The 13,478-nt window shown below is 47.6% G+C and overlaps 2 protein-coding genes across 2 annotated transcripts; both read left to right on the top strand.

Moving 5' to 3' along the window:
- Positions 1-1,404: 1,404 nt before the first annotated feature.
- LOC105006881 (serine/threonine-protein kinase pim-3) lies at positions 1,405-4,182 on the top strand. Its single transcript, XM_020049770.2, has 7 exons — positions 1,405-1,861; positions 2,001-2,095; positions 2,498-2,548; positions 2,713-3,094; positions 3,185-3,364; positions 3,591-3,707; positions 3,971-4,182. Exons 1-6 carry the CDS (start codon positions 1,405-1,407, stop codon positions 3,704-3,706), a joined length of 1,281 nt encoding a protein of 426 aa, XP_019905329.2. The 3' UTR covers position 3,707; positions 3,971-4,182.
- A 1,207-nt stretch (positions 4,183-5,389) lies between these two features.
- LOC105006879 (aspartate aminotransferase, cytoplasmic) lies at positions 5,390-13,233 on the top strand. The gene is made up of 9 exons (XM_010865597.5): positions 5,390-5,647; positions 7,115-7,296; positions 7,437-7,560; positions 7,717-7,829; positions 8,446-8,550; positions 8,741-8,891; positions 10,513-10,678; positions 11,106-11,248; positions 11,539-13,233. Exons 1-9 carry the CDS (start codon positions 5,539-5,541, stop codon positions 11,676-11,678), a joined length of 1,233 nt encoding a protein of 410 aa, XP_010863899.2. The 5' UTR covers positions 5,390-5,538; the 3' UTR covers positions 11,679-13,233.
- Positions 13,234-13,478: the final 245 nt, after the last annotated feature.

Genomic DNA, 13,478 nt, shown 5'->3' with positions numbered 1-13,478 from the left:
AGGTTTAGGCCAACCTTTAGAAGTAGAGTTTGTGGAATGTAGGCAAGGCACTATGGCTACATTAAGAAACGTTTTCATTTCAGTGTGGAAAAGAGACCCGCTAAATATATTTATTACTGGGATAAAAACGTACCTGACTAAAACAAGGCCTGGACTAGGCTATTTATAGGCTTACATTAAATATGAAAATTAATAAAACTTAATTCCGAGCCATACAAATGCGATATTTAAATTTAAAACGAATTTCAGTCTTGAACTTGTTTTGTTGATTACTCGCCCAAGCGCGGGGTTGATTTGGTCAGCGTTGGGCCGCGGTCTTGTAGGCTATTGTGACGTTGGCCAGGTGACAACGTCATGTCTCATGTGGACAGAGAATTGGTTGATATGAGTTTTGCTGCAACTACAGTTCTATTGTGACGTGTGCCAGGTGACAACGTCACATCTCTGTTAAATGGACAGTTGATTGAGAATTAGTTCAGATGAAGTACGACACCGCTGCGATAACTACTGGTAAGTTAGCCTAGGCCTACATTTAATTGATTTAACGACACGACCCTGAAATACTTATTCTGATGTAACTAGAACAATAATAAGACGGAGATTGTCAAATACTATTTAAGTCGATCAATAACACCATGAGTTGAATTAACTATAATCATGCATAGGCCTTTTGCAGAATGACTGCATTGGAGTTTCCATTGTATTAGCACTCTCCTCCTTTTTCCAGGATTGTGTAATCTTACTTCTTAATCCCCCAAGTAATGTAGTGGAGTTATACACCGTGTCAATTAATGAGGCCTGTTCAAGATATCAGAATAATCTTCTTACAATATTGATCAACTTTTTTTTTTTTTAAAGTTTAGACGCATCGTGCACGCTGGTAGAGACACGCGCGAACATTCGAAAATGTAATGTCACACATTCGAGCGGTTTCCTGAGTGACAGCTAACAGCCCTAGGCCTCAGTGGTCTATGCACTTTCATAATAACTACTGCATTAACAATATTTTAAATCACTACTTCAGCATACCCTTTACTGAATTCAGAGTACGTTTATGTCCCAAACAGTGAGTGAGAATTGAGTGGGCTGTACTGAACCCATTGTGACCAAAATTGCAAATAATAATAAATCCACCAATGGCAAAAGGTAGGCCTACCTTACTTTGGCCAGTGACGGGTGTGAATTTTAGGCCCTGTTGTCTCTTGTAAATGTTCTGCCCTCTTCTATTTGCACTTCTGGTTAGATGCTAAAGGCATTTCATTTTACTGGCAATAAAGTTGAAACTAATCTAATCTAAAACATTTATATATATATAATGTCTCGAGGGAAACAAATGTGATATAATGAATCAATTGTTTTCCCCGACCGCTAGTTGCTTCGACAAATAGAGTACTGACAGCCATCATGGAGCTGAGGATGAAGAGGAAGAGCCATTCGGAGAGCGACGAAGGCCCTCCCCGAAAACGCTCAAAAAAAAGAAAGCAGGCCACTGCCAAGAGGATTTCCCCGGTGACCCCTGGAGTGTGTAGTCCCCGGGCAGCGCAGGGCAGTCTCCCTGAAGGGGAAGACTCGTGCCACAGACGGGTGACGAAAACCAGGGCTTCACCTGGAAGGAAACCGACATGGCAGAAGGCAAGAGAGTGCCACCCACCGGCCCAAAGTGACCAGCCGGGCCGGTCGGTCCAGAGTTCAAAGAGGAAGAGGGACGCCTCTTCCCTGGACGCGGAGGACCTCAACGCGGCCAAGAAGAGCCGTGCCAGCGTTGCCTCAACATCATGTTCCTGGGGGACGCCGCTGGCCAAGCTCTGGGAAATATGCCACAAGCTTTTGGGGTGCTTGCAGGCACCGTTTTTTGGCAAAGGTCGGACATTTTCTTTCGTTACTGGCCTCATGTTTCAATGATCAGACACCACACGGTGTTGCATTCCTGGGCCTGTTGCGATATCTTGGGACTTGGGACGGTCATTAACAATTTGCGAATGCTTGATCTCCTTTTGCAGCCGGGTTCTCCTCGCTCTACAATGTGGGCAAGATGCTGGGACAAGGAGGCTTTGGGTCCGTCTATGAAGGGACACGGAAGCAGGATGGAAAAAATGTAATCCTTATCATTCCCTATCTTTACTCTCTCTTCCCTATATACTGTCTTTTTATCCCTTATCCACTCTTCACAGTCCACTTTCTACCACTTGCTTTTTCAATCCTCTTGCTTTTTTCCATTTTCTCGACACTTTCCTATCTCTTCCCTTGTTCTCCTTGCTTTCCTCTCTCTTCCCTTGTTCCCCTTGCTTTCCTATCTCTTCCCTTGTTCTCCTTGCTTTCCTCTCTCTTCCCTTGTTCCCCTTGCTTTCCTATCTCTTCCCTTGTTCCCCATGCTTTCCTATCTCTTCCCTTTCTTGTACCTTTCCTCTGTCTTTCCTCCATTGTCGTCTGTCCTTTTGCACTATGACACATTAGCACACTTAGGTTAATTATTCACAGCAGTGTTCTTCCTTCCCAGGTGGCCCTGAAGTTCATCCTTAAAGCTCATGACGATGAATACCTAACATTGGTAAGTCACAGTCAGTGCTGGTCTACCTAGCAACAGCAAGCACATTCAGACTGATGCAGTGTGCTAATCAACTTCTCTTTAGCTTAAAACATTTTTCATGTATGTTGACCAACCTGCCTTAGCCTGGTCCATCATGACTGTGTTAACGGACCTCCCCCCTTTAGCCCGAAACGTCCCACACACTGCCCCTGGAGGTGGCCCTGCATCTGCTTGTGTCCCAGCCCCCGGCGTGTGACCACGTCGTGGGGCTTTTGGATTGGTTCGACCAGCCCGACCAGATCATCCTGGTCATGGAGCATCCCGCGCCGTGCACAGACGTGTACGACTACATGTGCAACGTCGCGGACGGGGCCCTCAGTGAGGACACGGCGAGGGGCATCATGCGGCAGGCGGTGCTGGCCTGCCGTCACTGCCGAGACCGCGGCGTCCTGCACCGGGACGTCAAAGGGGAGAACCTGCTCCTTCAAACCGACACTCTCCAGGTCAAACTGATCGACTTCGGCTGCGGCGACCTGCTGAAGGAGGAGCCGTACCACGAGTACTCTGGTGAGCCGGGCTTTGAAACGAACGTCTGACGTTCCGTCGCCGTGGTGAAGCGGCGCCCCAAAACAACACACCCCTCTCTCTCTGTCTCAGGCACCGTGGATTACTGCCCGCCGGAGTGTTTTACTAAAGGGATGTACAACGGGCGGGAGGCCACCGTCTGGTCCCTTGGCGTACTTCTGTTTCTCATGGTCAACGGGAAGCTGCCCTACAGGGACGTGCACAGAATCCGCAGAGGACACAGGCTGCGCTTTAAAACAGGCGTTTCTAAAGGTATGCGCACAGGGAGGGGAACGGAACGGTCTCTCACCTTGCATGGGACTTGAACCGACAACCTCTCGTTTACTGGTCCAACACTCGTGACCGCTAGGCTACCATTCAAAGGTGGGGAGACTCTCACAAAAACAATCCTGAAAACAGCATATCCAGGACAATTTTCCTTCCGGAACAAGGACGCATTTTGTGATTCCGCTGTTCTTGCTTGTTCTGATTTCCATAGAATGCAGGCATCTGATTCACTTGTGCCTGAGACGAAATGCTAAAGCTAGGCCAACGCTCGAGGAAATCCTTCAAAATGATTGGCTGTTGAACAGGGACTTATGTCCACACAGCTAAGGTCAGTGTCTTTTGCAGGTGTCACAAGAACATGTATATTAAGTTCATAAATTAAACGTCATATTCTGTATGATTAGAAACCTACCAGATATGTTGATACTGTATGTCATACCTGTCAGGTCTTAGAAACTGTATAGTGTCATGTCTATCAGATTTCATGTTTTATCTATCAAATTGTATGTCCCTGCTTGATGTAAGCCAGCATTCCCCGCCAGACCATCGTGAGAGATTGTTTGATCGTTTGTGCTTGCCCTTTCGTTACAGTGACCTGGATATTTGTTTACCACTCTTTGGACTGATCTCACCGACTAAGTCTTCCGCCTTTCCCTCTCCGGTACCGTCGCCTAGTTCTACAGTCCTCGTCCGTGTCTGACCCCTGCCTGTCCTCGACCACGTTCTTGCCTCACCCCACCGGTACCTTAGCCTGCTGTGTATGACCCTGCCTGACCACTACGATTCCTGCTTGACCCCTACGATTCCTGCTTGACCCCATACGATTCCTGCTTGACCCCATACGATTCCTGCTTGACCCCATACGATTCCTGGTTGACCCCTTGTCCTCTGCAATAAACGTTGTGCTCTGCACTGGAATCCTGGGATAGATAAGGCATTTCCACAATTGGAAGACACCTCCTCCAGATGAGAGGTGCCTGAAATGAGGCCGTTGGAGATTCTGCCTTTTAGGAAGGACAACTGCAGCAGAACAAACAGCAGAATAGTTCCCTATCCGAAATATTTAAGTGGTGCCCTGAAGGGAAAATAAAACAAACCATAAAGCGTATGTTTAGATTGTACATTTGTATAGATATAATGATAAATACTCTGGCAGAAACGGTCATTGGCTATTATTACGTTTAGCTTTGATGAACGTATTTGATGTGTAATTAAAATTAACTCAATGTGATAATTATGTACATACTATTTCACACTTCCAGCTACATCATGAATCATGAAGCCATCAATGTGTCCGAACGGGACAAAAAGTATATTTTGTGTCATGTCCATTTCACAAAGAAGACTAAGATGTCATCATGCATGTATACACTGCATTAACAACCAATATAAACACAGTCAGTCGGAAGTGTCATATATAAAATACAAATGTATACGTGTATTGAGAAATGTAATCAGTACTTCAATATGTAAAGGGATGAACTGTGGATCTTAAACATTTGTCCAGCGATGCTAAGTTGGTAGAGCATACAGCCATTCTAAACAGATATCTGGGTTTGTTTCTCATGTCAGGCCAGGACCAAAAAAACTACATGAAACTACATTTATGACATACTGTAATTAGCTTTGAATACGAATGTCTTTCATAACATGTTCATAAAAGACATCAATCTGCCTGGCTAGCCCAGAATTGAATAGCTCTTTCTAAAGTCACCAGAAGTGAACTTGTAGAAAAAAAGGGGGGCTCGGAAAATGTGCCCGTGATCAATGTGTTATCTTTGCCCAGTAGAGGGTGCACTGACATTCATTTTTCAAATGGGGAGTATGCTTTACATGATCCGGGGTTACAAAAAGGTGGAGATAAAGCATGACAACTACAAAAATGGTCTAACTACGCCCGACTGGTGCACCGGGCCTTGCTAAACAAACACCTCCATTATGTACAGCTCATATTCTCATTGGTTCTTGTATCCCGGGTCAACCAGTCTTTGCAATGTCATTGGTTATTGGATTGACGCCTGTTCGGTTCCCTCTCTGCGTGTTGAAGGTGAATTCGCTTGTCCCGACTGCCTCCGCCTGGGCTGCTCTCAATCGCTCGGGTGCTTAATAACAACGGATTTCTCCCCTTCTTTTGCTTTGTGCCGGGATCCCTAAAAAAAATGTCTATATTCGCTGAAGTACCTCAAGCTCCTCCCGTGGCAGTTTTTAAATTAACTGCCGATTTCAGAGAGGACACTCACCCGCAGAAGGTGAATTTGGGAGTCGGAGGTAAGAGAAAGACAATCTCCATCAGGCTGTGGTACTTTAGTTTTTGTTAAAGCCTTTACATATTGTAAATGAGCGTTAATCTGGTTTGACAACTATTAGTGTAGCATGATATATTAGTTGGTTAGAATGCTTGCGGACTAAACATGGCTATGACCTTCGTAGTCCGCGGCGTAACAGTACATAGTTTGACAGGAAATACTGCTGCTGTGACACTACCAGCAGTGTCGCTTATCGACGTTTTTCTGCCGCGACAAAGCGTCGCCATCTGCGTGCGCAACCGTAGTTGTCATTGCTTGAATTAATTACGAACAATACCGTTTTGTTGAAGGCAAAAACTGGAAAGCGATGGCATCACGTTACCTCGTGACATATTCTACGGGACGCTGTGTTGTTCATACGGAGCATACCGGGCAGAGCATAAAGCGTTTTTAAAATGCCCCTTCACCTACCCCAAAGTCAAACCTGGAGGGGGTTGCTGATGTCGTGTTCAAAACGGGGAACTTATTTTGGTGTCAAGATATTTGATTAAAAAATATATATTATGTGACATTGAATCCCCAGTCCACCAACATGAAGTTGGATTTAATATGCTATACCAGGGCCTGGGCTTGTATATCTTGGGATGTTTCAGTTATTGGCATATTTGACCTGTTTTTCCACTAGTGTTGAAGCATCATCCACACAGTTGTTTCGGTCAACGTTCCATTTCTGAGATTGATTTGGCTGTTCAGTTGCTTACCCGACATGCTGTTTAAAGCCCTTATCCAGGACAAATATAAACGGCTGTAATTTGATGCTGAACTGTCCACGTTAGAAGTGAAGGCCAAGTTTTTTTAAGGTCACACACACACACGGGCACATACTCAGATTGGACTCCGGCCTTACGCTTTTGGCAAGAGCAGGGTGACACAGCAAGACCAGGCTGCTGTTTAACTTGCGGTCTGACGGGAGGCAGGGACTCTGCTTAGGTGCTCAACTCTAGTTCTCAGCATGACTTGTGGTTTTGTCGACCGTCAACGGAATAATGAGCTTTATTTTTACTAGGGTATTGTAAAACTATAACACACACACACACAGACAGACGGTCAGACGGATTAAGAACAACCAGACGAACAGACTGATTGACTACCTCTAACAGACCAACCAGTCAAACTGACAGACAGACAGACAGACAGACAGACAGTCAGACAAACCGACCGACTCAAACAGATCCACCAAAGAGATTGACAGACGGAGCCTCCAGACAGTCAGCCAGTCAGTCAGACGGAGCCTCCAGACAGTCAGTCAGTCAGTCAGTCAGACGGAGCCTCCAGACAGTCAGCCAGTCAGTCAGACGGAGCCTCCAGACAGTCAGCCAGTCAGTCAGACGGAGCCTCCAGACAGTCAGCCAGTCAGTCAGACGGAGCCTCCAGACAGTCAGTCGTTTAGTCAGTCAGTAATGTGCCCTTTCTTCCTGTCCTTTCCCAGCCTACCGTACAGATGACTGTCAGCCATGGGTTCTGCCTGTGGTGAAGAAGGTGGAGAAGATGATAGTGGAGGACAATAGTCTGAACCACGAGTATCTCCCCATCCTGGGTCTGCCTGAGCTCCGCTCTGCTGCCTCCAAGGTGGCCCTGGGAGACGACAGCCCTGCCATCAAGGACGGGAGGGTAGGACGCCTGCACCCCTGGGTGTCCCCGCTTACTGACACTGGGACAATATGTGGGGTCACTTTTAAATTGTACATTCTATTTTTGTGCTCAAATGTATTGTTTTAAAGTGCATGTGTGTGTGTGTGCGTGTCTGTCAGGTGGGAGCAGTGCAGGGTCTGGGAGGGACTGGTGCCCTGAGGATCGGGGCGGAGTTCCTGCGGCGCTGGTACAATGGAACCAACAACAAGGCCACGCCCGTCTACGTCTCCGCGCCGACCTGGGGTAAGTGGGCGGGGCTAGAACCTACTCATTTAAATATTCCAGTTTTGCGGGTTGTAGAGCTTTGTATTATATTTCTGTGCAGCCGCTATCCCTGTAATTACACCAGTCAAGAGAGCTCCTCTTCATCCTCCTTCCTCTTCTTCCTCTCACCTGCAGAGAACCACAATGCGGTGTTTGCTGATGCCGGGTTTACCGACGTACGTCCGTATCACTACTGGGATGGAGCAAAGAAAGGTCTGGACCTGACCGGTATAATGGATGACCTGGAGGTAAGGGAGATGGATGGAGGAATAGAGGGATGGAGAGAGAGGTGGAGGCAGGACGGGATCGAGGAATCATGGGTGGAATAGAGGGCTGGCTCCAAGAAGGGAGGAAGGAAAGGAGAAATGGAGGGGTGCAGGGAGGGGTGAAGTGTTGAAGGGGGGGGGGGGTGCAGGGATGTAGGTAGGGGTGCAGGGATGAAGGGAGGGGTGCAGGGATGAAGGGGGGGGGGTGCAGGGATGAAGGGGGGGGGGGTGCAGGGATGAAGGGGGGGGTGCAGGGATGAAGGGGGGGGTGCAGGGATGAAGGGGGGGGGTGCAGGGATGAAGGGGGGGGTGCAGGGATGAAGGGGGGGGTGCAGGGATGAAGGGAGGGGTGCAGGGATGAAGGGAGGGGTGCAGGGATGAAGGGGGGGGTGCAGGGATGAAGGGAGGGGTGCAGGGATGAAGGGAGGGGTGCAGGGATGAAGGGGGGGGTGCAGGGATGAAGGGAGGGGTGCAGGGATGAAGGGAGGGGTGCAGGGATGAAGGTAGGGGTGCAGGGATAGGTCAAGGTTACAGTCACGTGTCTCCAACCGGTCACTGTCGTTCATGACTGGCGGCTTTTTCGTGTTCAATCCGGCAGAAAGCCCCGGAACACTCCATCTTCGTGCTGCACGCCTGCGCCCACAACCCCACCGGGACCGACCCCACCCCTGACGAGTGGAAGAAGATCGCTGAGGTCATGAAGGTGAGGCGAGGGCGAGGCCCTGAGGTCTGTTGACCAGGGACCAAACAGAACCAGGTCTCCTGCATTTGTTTAGGTAGAAACTCGTTCACTGTAAACCGTTCTCTCCATGTTGTCTGTCGTCCCGTGGTGTTTGATGTATAACACAGTGCTGTGGTTTGGGTGTAACCCCTGTCTCCCTTCCCCTCCCAAGAGGAGGAGTCTTTTTGCCTTCTTTGACTCAGCCTACCAGGGCTTTGCTTCAGGGAACCTGGACAAGGACGCCTGGGCCATCCGGTACTTTGTGTCCCAGGGCTTTGAGCTGTTCTGTGCCCAGTCCTTCTCCAAGAACTTTGGCCTCTACAGTGAGTATGTACATGCAATATATGAAAGGGTATGTTAGGTGGCAGAGAGCCGCCTGTTGATTAATGTCATTCTGGGGTTCCACAACAGGTAGATTGCAGACCATTTATGCGTAGCGCGCGACAGTGTGTGTGTGTGTGTGTGTGTGTGTGTGTGTGTTTGTGTGTGTGTTTGTGTGTTTGTGTGTTTGTGTGTGTGTGTGTGTGTGTGTGTGTGTGTGTGTGTGTGCGGTTTTCGCGTGTTCCATCGCATAAAGTCTCATGCATCTCAGAAATATCCGACCCAGGAGATTCACAGCTACTGTCTGTTGTTGGTTTGAAATGGCAACGCCTCTGTAGGGTAAAGATTCATCAAATACTGGCACATTCCTCTTTCGATTCAGAACATTTAATTGTCTTTTTTCTGAATGAGTCACTTTCCTTGAAAAACAACTAAACAGATACAACTGAGAAAACTATTTTAGAAGAGGTCATACGCATAATTCAACACTCACTGACTTACAGCGGCTCTGTGCAAAACTAGTCCTCCATTTTGTGGCCTCCTTTAGGTGGGTGTTGATAACCTGACTGACAGAATACAGACACTTTTATTAAACCACACAGTACTCTAGAGCAGCGGTTCCCAAACTTTTTTTCCTGCGCACCCCCTTCTATGTCCCAACCGAGTTGGCGCACCCCCAATCCCCATCTCCTTCCCTCCTCTTCGATTTCCTCTGGCGCAACTTCTGACTCCTGCTCCTTTTCATTCTCTATTTTCTCCGTCCCTGTTGCCTCCAAATCCTCACTCTCTCTTGGTCCCTCTCCTCTTTCGTGACTAACAACTTTATCATTAGACGTCCCACTTGACTGTTTCCCTGATTTCAGCCAGTTAAGCATATTTATTATATGTATATGGAATGAATGAAACGAGTCGGCACGCTTATAGTAGCGGCTGCAGTGCATAAAAGAAAAGCAGTGCATAGAAGAAGACAGCAGCTGTCTTCTACGTTTCTAAAAATAAAACAAATAAATTATAGTTTTTATTTTAAATAAAAGCGATTATGGAAATGTTTACTGTTCATGTTTTTTTATTGTATGGGAAAATCCTACTTAAAGAAACAGACCGCCATTACATTTTTCCTCTCGCGCACCCCCTGGTGGCAGCTCGCGTACCCCTGGGGGTGCGCGTACCACACTTTGGGAATCCCTGCTCTAGAGTGACGGTTCTATGTTAATGAGAGTCGCATTTGACACTGGACTGGACAACTAGGCTTGGGAGCTTGTCAAACCACTGAGTGTCCTGTTTTATTTGCACCAGTGATGGTAGCAATTTAACTTTTTGCTCAGAAAGTTCATAACTATATAATTCACCCAAACGCGTTTGTGTAAAACACCACTCCTTACTCATTCAGAAAACTCATCACTATGCCTGATGGGTCGTCAGATCTGTTTCTGTGTGTCTTGGTTAATAACGTGTCATTTGGAAAGTGTTTATTTATCTTAAAGGATATTTGAAAAGTCACATTTCATGTTCAGTGGACTTAACGCCTGTATTTTCAGAATGACAACATTTTGGGCATGGATTTTAAAAAAAGGGGACCATTGGTGAAACAGTTTCTCTGTTTTGTGTCCACCCCCTGTCCAGATGAGCGTGTTGGTAATCTGACTGTGGTGGCCCAGGACAAAGACAACCTGACCCGTGTCCTGTCTCAGATGGAGAAGATTGTCAGGACCACATGGTCCAACCCCCCCTCCCAGGGAGCCCGGATCGTGGCCATCACACTCAACAACCCTGAGCTCTTCACAGAATGGTACCGTCCAAGAATACTGAGATGAGAACAGATTTGGGGGAGGCGCAGGGCTAGACTGCCTTGCCTCTGAGCTCAACTGAGTCTTTGTGGCAGGTTGGTTGCCCGTAAGCTCAACGGGGATGGTTAGATAGAGAACGCACTCTCTGTATGTAGGTCCTGGCTAATACTGTCTGGTTGGGACGAGCAGTGTGGTAGGAAGCAAAACGGGCGTTGCCGAGATTTGCATCAGAGGACCCGGCTTGATTGTTTAACTATCCTTAACAGGCTGAAGCAATAGTCGTAATCGGAATTGAAAATGTGGCAACGCAATGATGGTACTTTGTTGGAAACTATGTTCTTTGGTCCTTGTCCTGATAATATACTGTGTGTAATATTGAGGAGCGAGCAGAAGAGTAATCCCTCTCCTCCCTCTCCATCCGTCCTGTAGGAAGGGGAATGTGAAGACCATGGCTGATCGCGTCCTGTTGATGAGAGACCAGCTCAAGGCCAAGCTCATCGCCCTGGGGACCCCTGGAACCTGGGACCACATCACTGAGCAGATCGGCATGTTCAGCTTCACCGGACTGAACCGTGAGTGACACACACACACACACACAGACAGGCCGTACTGTGAACGTCTTCAACGAACATGTACCGTAATGACCAAATGCATGCAGCAGTCTGACAACATGGTCAGGTAGACGACATGGGGATTGTGTCGTTTACTGCCCAGACACAGCGAGCGCTGTGACAGAAATCGTGATACCCCACCGTCTCACCCGTCCCACTCACCCCATCATCTCTTCCCTACTTCCGTTTCTCTCCCCTCCCTGGAGTAATGCCATATATGGTTGACGCCCATCTCTGTCTCCTGTCTACAGCCAAGCAGGTGGAGTACATGATCAAGGAGAAGCACGTGTTCCTGATGGCCAGTGGGCGCATCAACATGTGCGGCCTGACCTCCAAGAACATCGACTACGTCGCCGAGTCCATCCACGAAACCGTCTCCAAGGTCCAGTGAGGCCCCGCCGCCTCGACCTCCGGCTACTTCCTGCTTCCTGTCCGCGGCGGGGAAGTAGCGTAGCTGTCACGTGTGTGTTCTCGTTGAGCCCCGCCCCCTCCCTTCTGTGTCCATGTTTCTGATTGGTTGAATTGCACTATGGGGATTAGGGATTTTGCGATTGAACCGATGGCAGCTGAGCGCACTGTGTTTTATTATGGACGGTAGGCTAACACACCATTCTGTTAATACGCACACTCTATTTTCCGGGGTCATCGACAGGCACCTTACTGGCCAATAACGGCCCACTAACGATTGTCTTTGGCCCTGCCCAAAATGCTTGGTAAAATATACAGTTACATTTACATCCTTTGGTCAGAAATGACAGTAGAATCACCTGGAATTTAGCTAAATCGTTCTTTAATTTAGGACATCTTTTCTCATGTATTCTTATGGACACATTGTAGGACTTGATGTAATCTCAGTGTAATCATCATACGACGGTGTTGTTACTTTCCAAACTGTTACGTTTTTAGCAGTGGTCATTTTGCAGTGCATACATTACAGTTATGTCTCATCCACCCGGCCCAAGGCTGAGTAAAGTTACCTTGCTCTTCTCTGAATGTAAAGCTATCCATCTACAGGTTGGGGGAGGCACATGCTTAGGATATTCTTTTGTTGGTGAGTTAATTTTCTCTGTTCATAGATCACTATGGCTGAGTCCCAAATGGATCCCTTGTTCCCTTTTTATTCCCTTGGTTAAAGGGATGTATAGGAGTGTATAGGGACTGGGTTCCACTTGTAGACCCAGCAAGTGCCATCTTTGAGCAGTAAAACAACTGCAGGCCTCCGCATCGCCTATGCTGAATTTTATTTATTAGTTTGGTTCGGTTCATGTTCAATGTGAAAGACACCAGTAGTTGGGTGATAAGCATCTGTTCAAATCAATTCTGTGATTCTCTGGTCGACATAGGAACCAGAACTCCACATGCAACCGCAATCTGAGCGCATACGAACAAGATTTAAACATTAAGTGGTTCCAGAGAACAATCGCAGCATTCTTGAATGTGTGAAATGGTGCATTGTGGTTAATATGGAGTTCTCCGCAATTTCACAGAGGTCATTGAAATTAAGGTCACGGGTTGCTGTAGGTCTGTGGTTTTGAGGGTTTTATGCCATGCTAACACTCTGAGCAGCTAGGGAAAAAAAGCACATACCACTCCTGTGGTAATGGTCAATCCAGAAGATTCTGTCTTCGGGGCTTAGGGTTACTGTTAGGCCTACACAGAAGTGTGCCAAAATATATTTAAACAAGAAAGGAAACTCTTCTGTTGGCAACCAGGAAATGCTATTAACAATATTATTACTGTACACCTCCACCCTTAACGGTTACATGACTGTGTTTGTTGTGTTCTTGTGATATTTTTTTACCCGACAATTGCTCCTTTTCACCAACGTTTCTTCTGCCTGTACACGGCCAATCCGCACGGGGTTGCCATGGTTATACTGACATGTATGTATGTATGTATGTATGTACATTGATGCATATTAAATTATGAATCACGTGTCGTTTCTCTTTCGGGCCGCCCGTGTGATTGTGTGTTCACCAGTTCTGCCAAACCGTCACCGGCCAGAACAGCAGCAGCCACTTGCTCCCGACGACCCCGAGAACTGTGGCGTGAATTGTCGCCGTTCGTTAACGCCCAACAGGTGACCTGCCGCGCGGGTCTGAACCGCCCGGCCTCGGAGACTGGGACTGCAGTACCGCCGGATAAGTGCTGAGTCAGCACCCGCACATCCACTTTAGGGAAGCTAGATATC

This window comes from Esox lucius, chromosome 9 (genome assembly GCF_011004845.1).
Source record: "Esox lucius isolate fEsoLuc1 chromosome 9, fEsoLuc1.pri, whole genome shotgun sequence".
NCBI classification, from domain to species: domain Eukaryota; kingdom Metazoa; phylum Chordata; class Actinopteri; order Esociformes; family Esocidae; genus Esox; species Esox lucius.
Note: the sequence above shows the minus strand (reverse complement) of the source record. Positions and strands in the feature narration are given on the sequence as shown.

Coding starts and splice junctions, on each gene's coding strand:
- LOC105006881 (XM_020049770.2), top strand. CDS start 1,405: ATGGAGCTGAGGATGAAGAGGAAGAGCCATTCGGAGAGCGACGAAGGC. Junction 2,549..2,712: donor ACGATGAATACCTAACATTG/GTAAGTCACAGT, acceptor TCCCCCCTTTAG/CCCGAAACGTCCCACACACT. Junction 3,365..3,590: donor TAAAACAGGCGTTTCTAAAG/GTATGCGCACAG, acceptor TGATTTCCATAG/AATGCAGGCATCTGATTCAC.
- LOC105006879 (XM_010865597.5), top strand. CDS start 5,539: ATGTCTATATTCGCTGAAGTACCTCAAGCTCCTCCCGTGGCAGTTTTT. Junction 7,561..7,716: donor CGTCTCCGCGCCGACCTGGG/GTAAGTGGGCGG, acceptor TCTCACCTGCAG/AGAACCACAATGCGGTGTTT. Junction 8,892..10,512: donor CAAGAACTTTGGCCTCTACA/GTGAGTATGTAC, acceptor CCCCCTGTCCAG/ATGAGCGTGTTGGTAATCTG.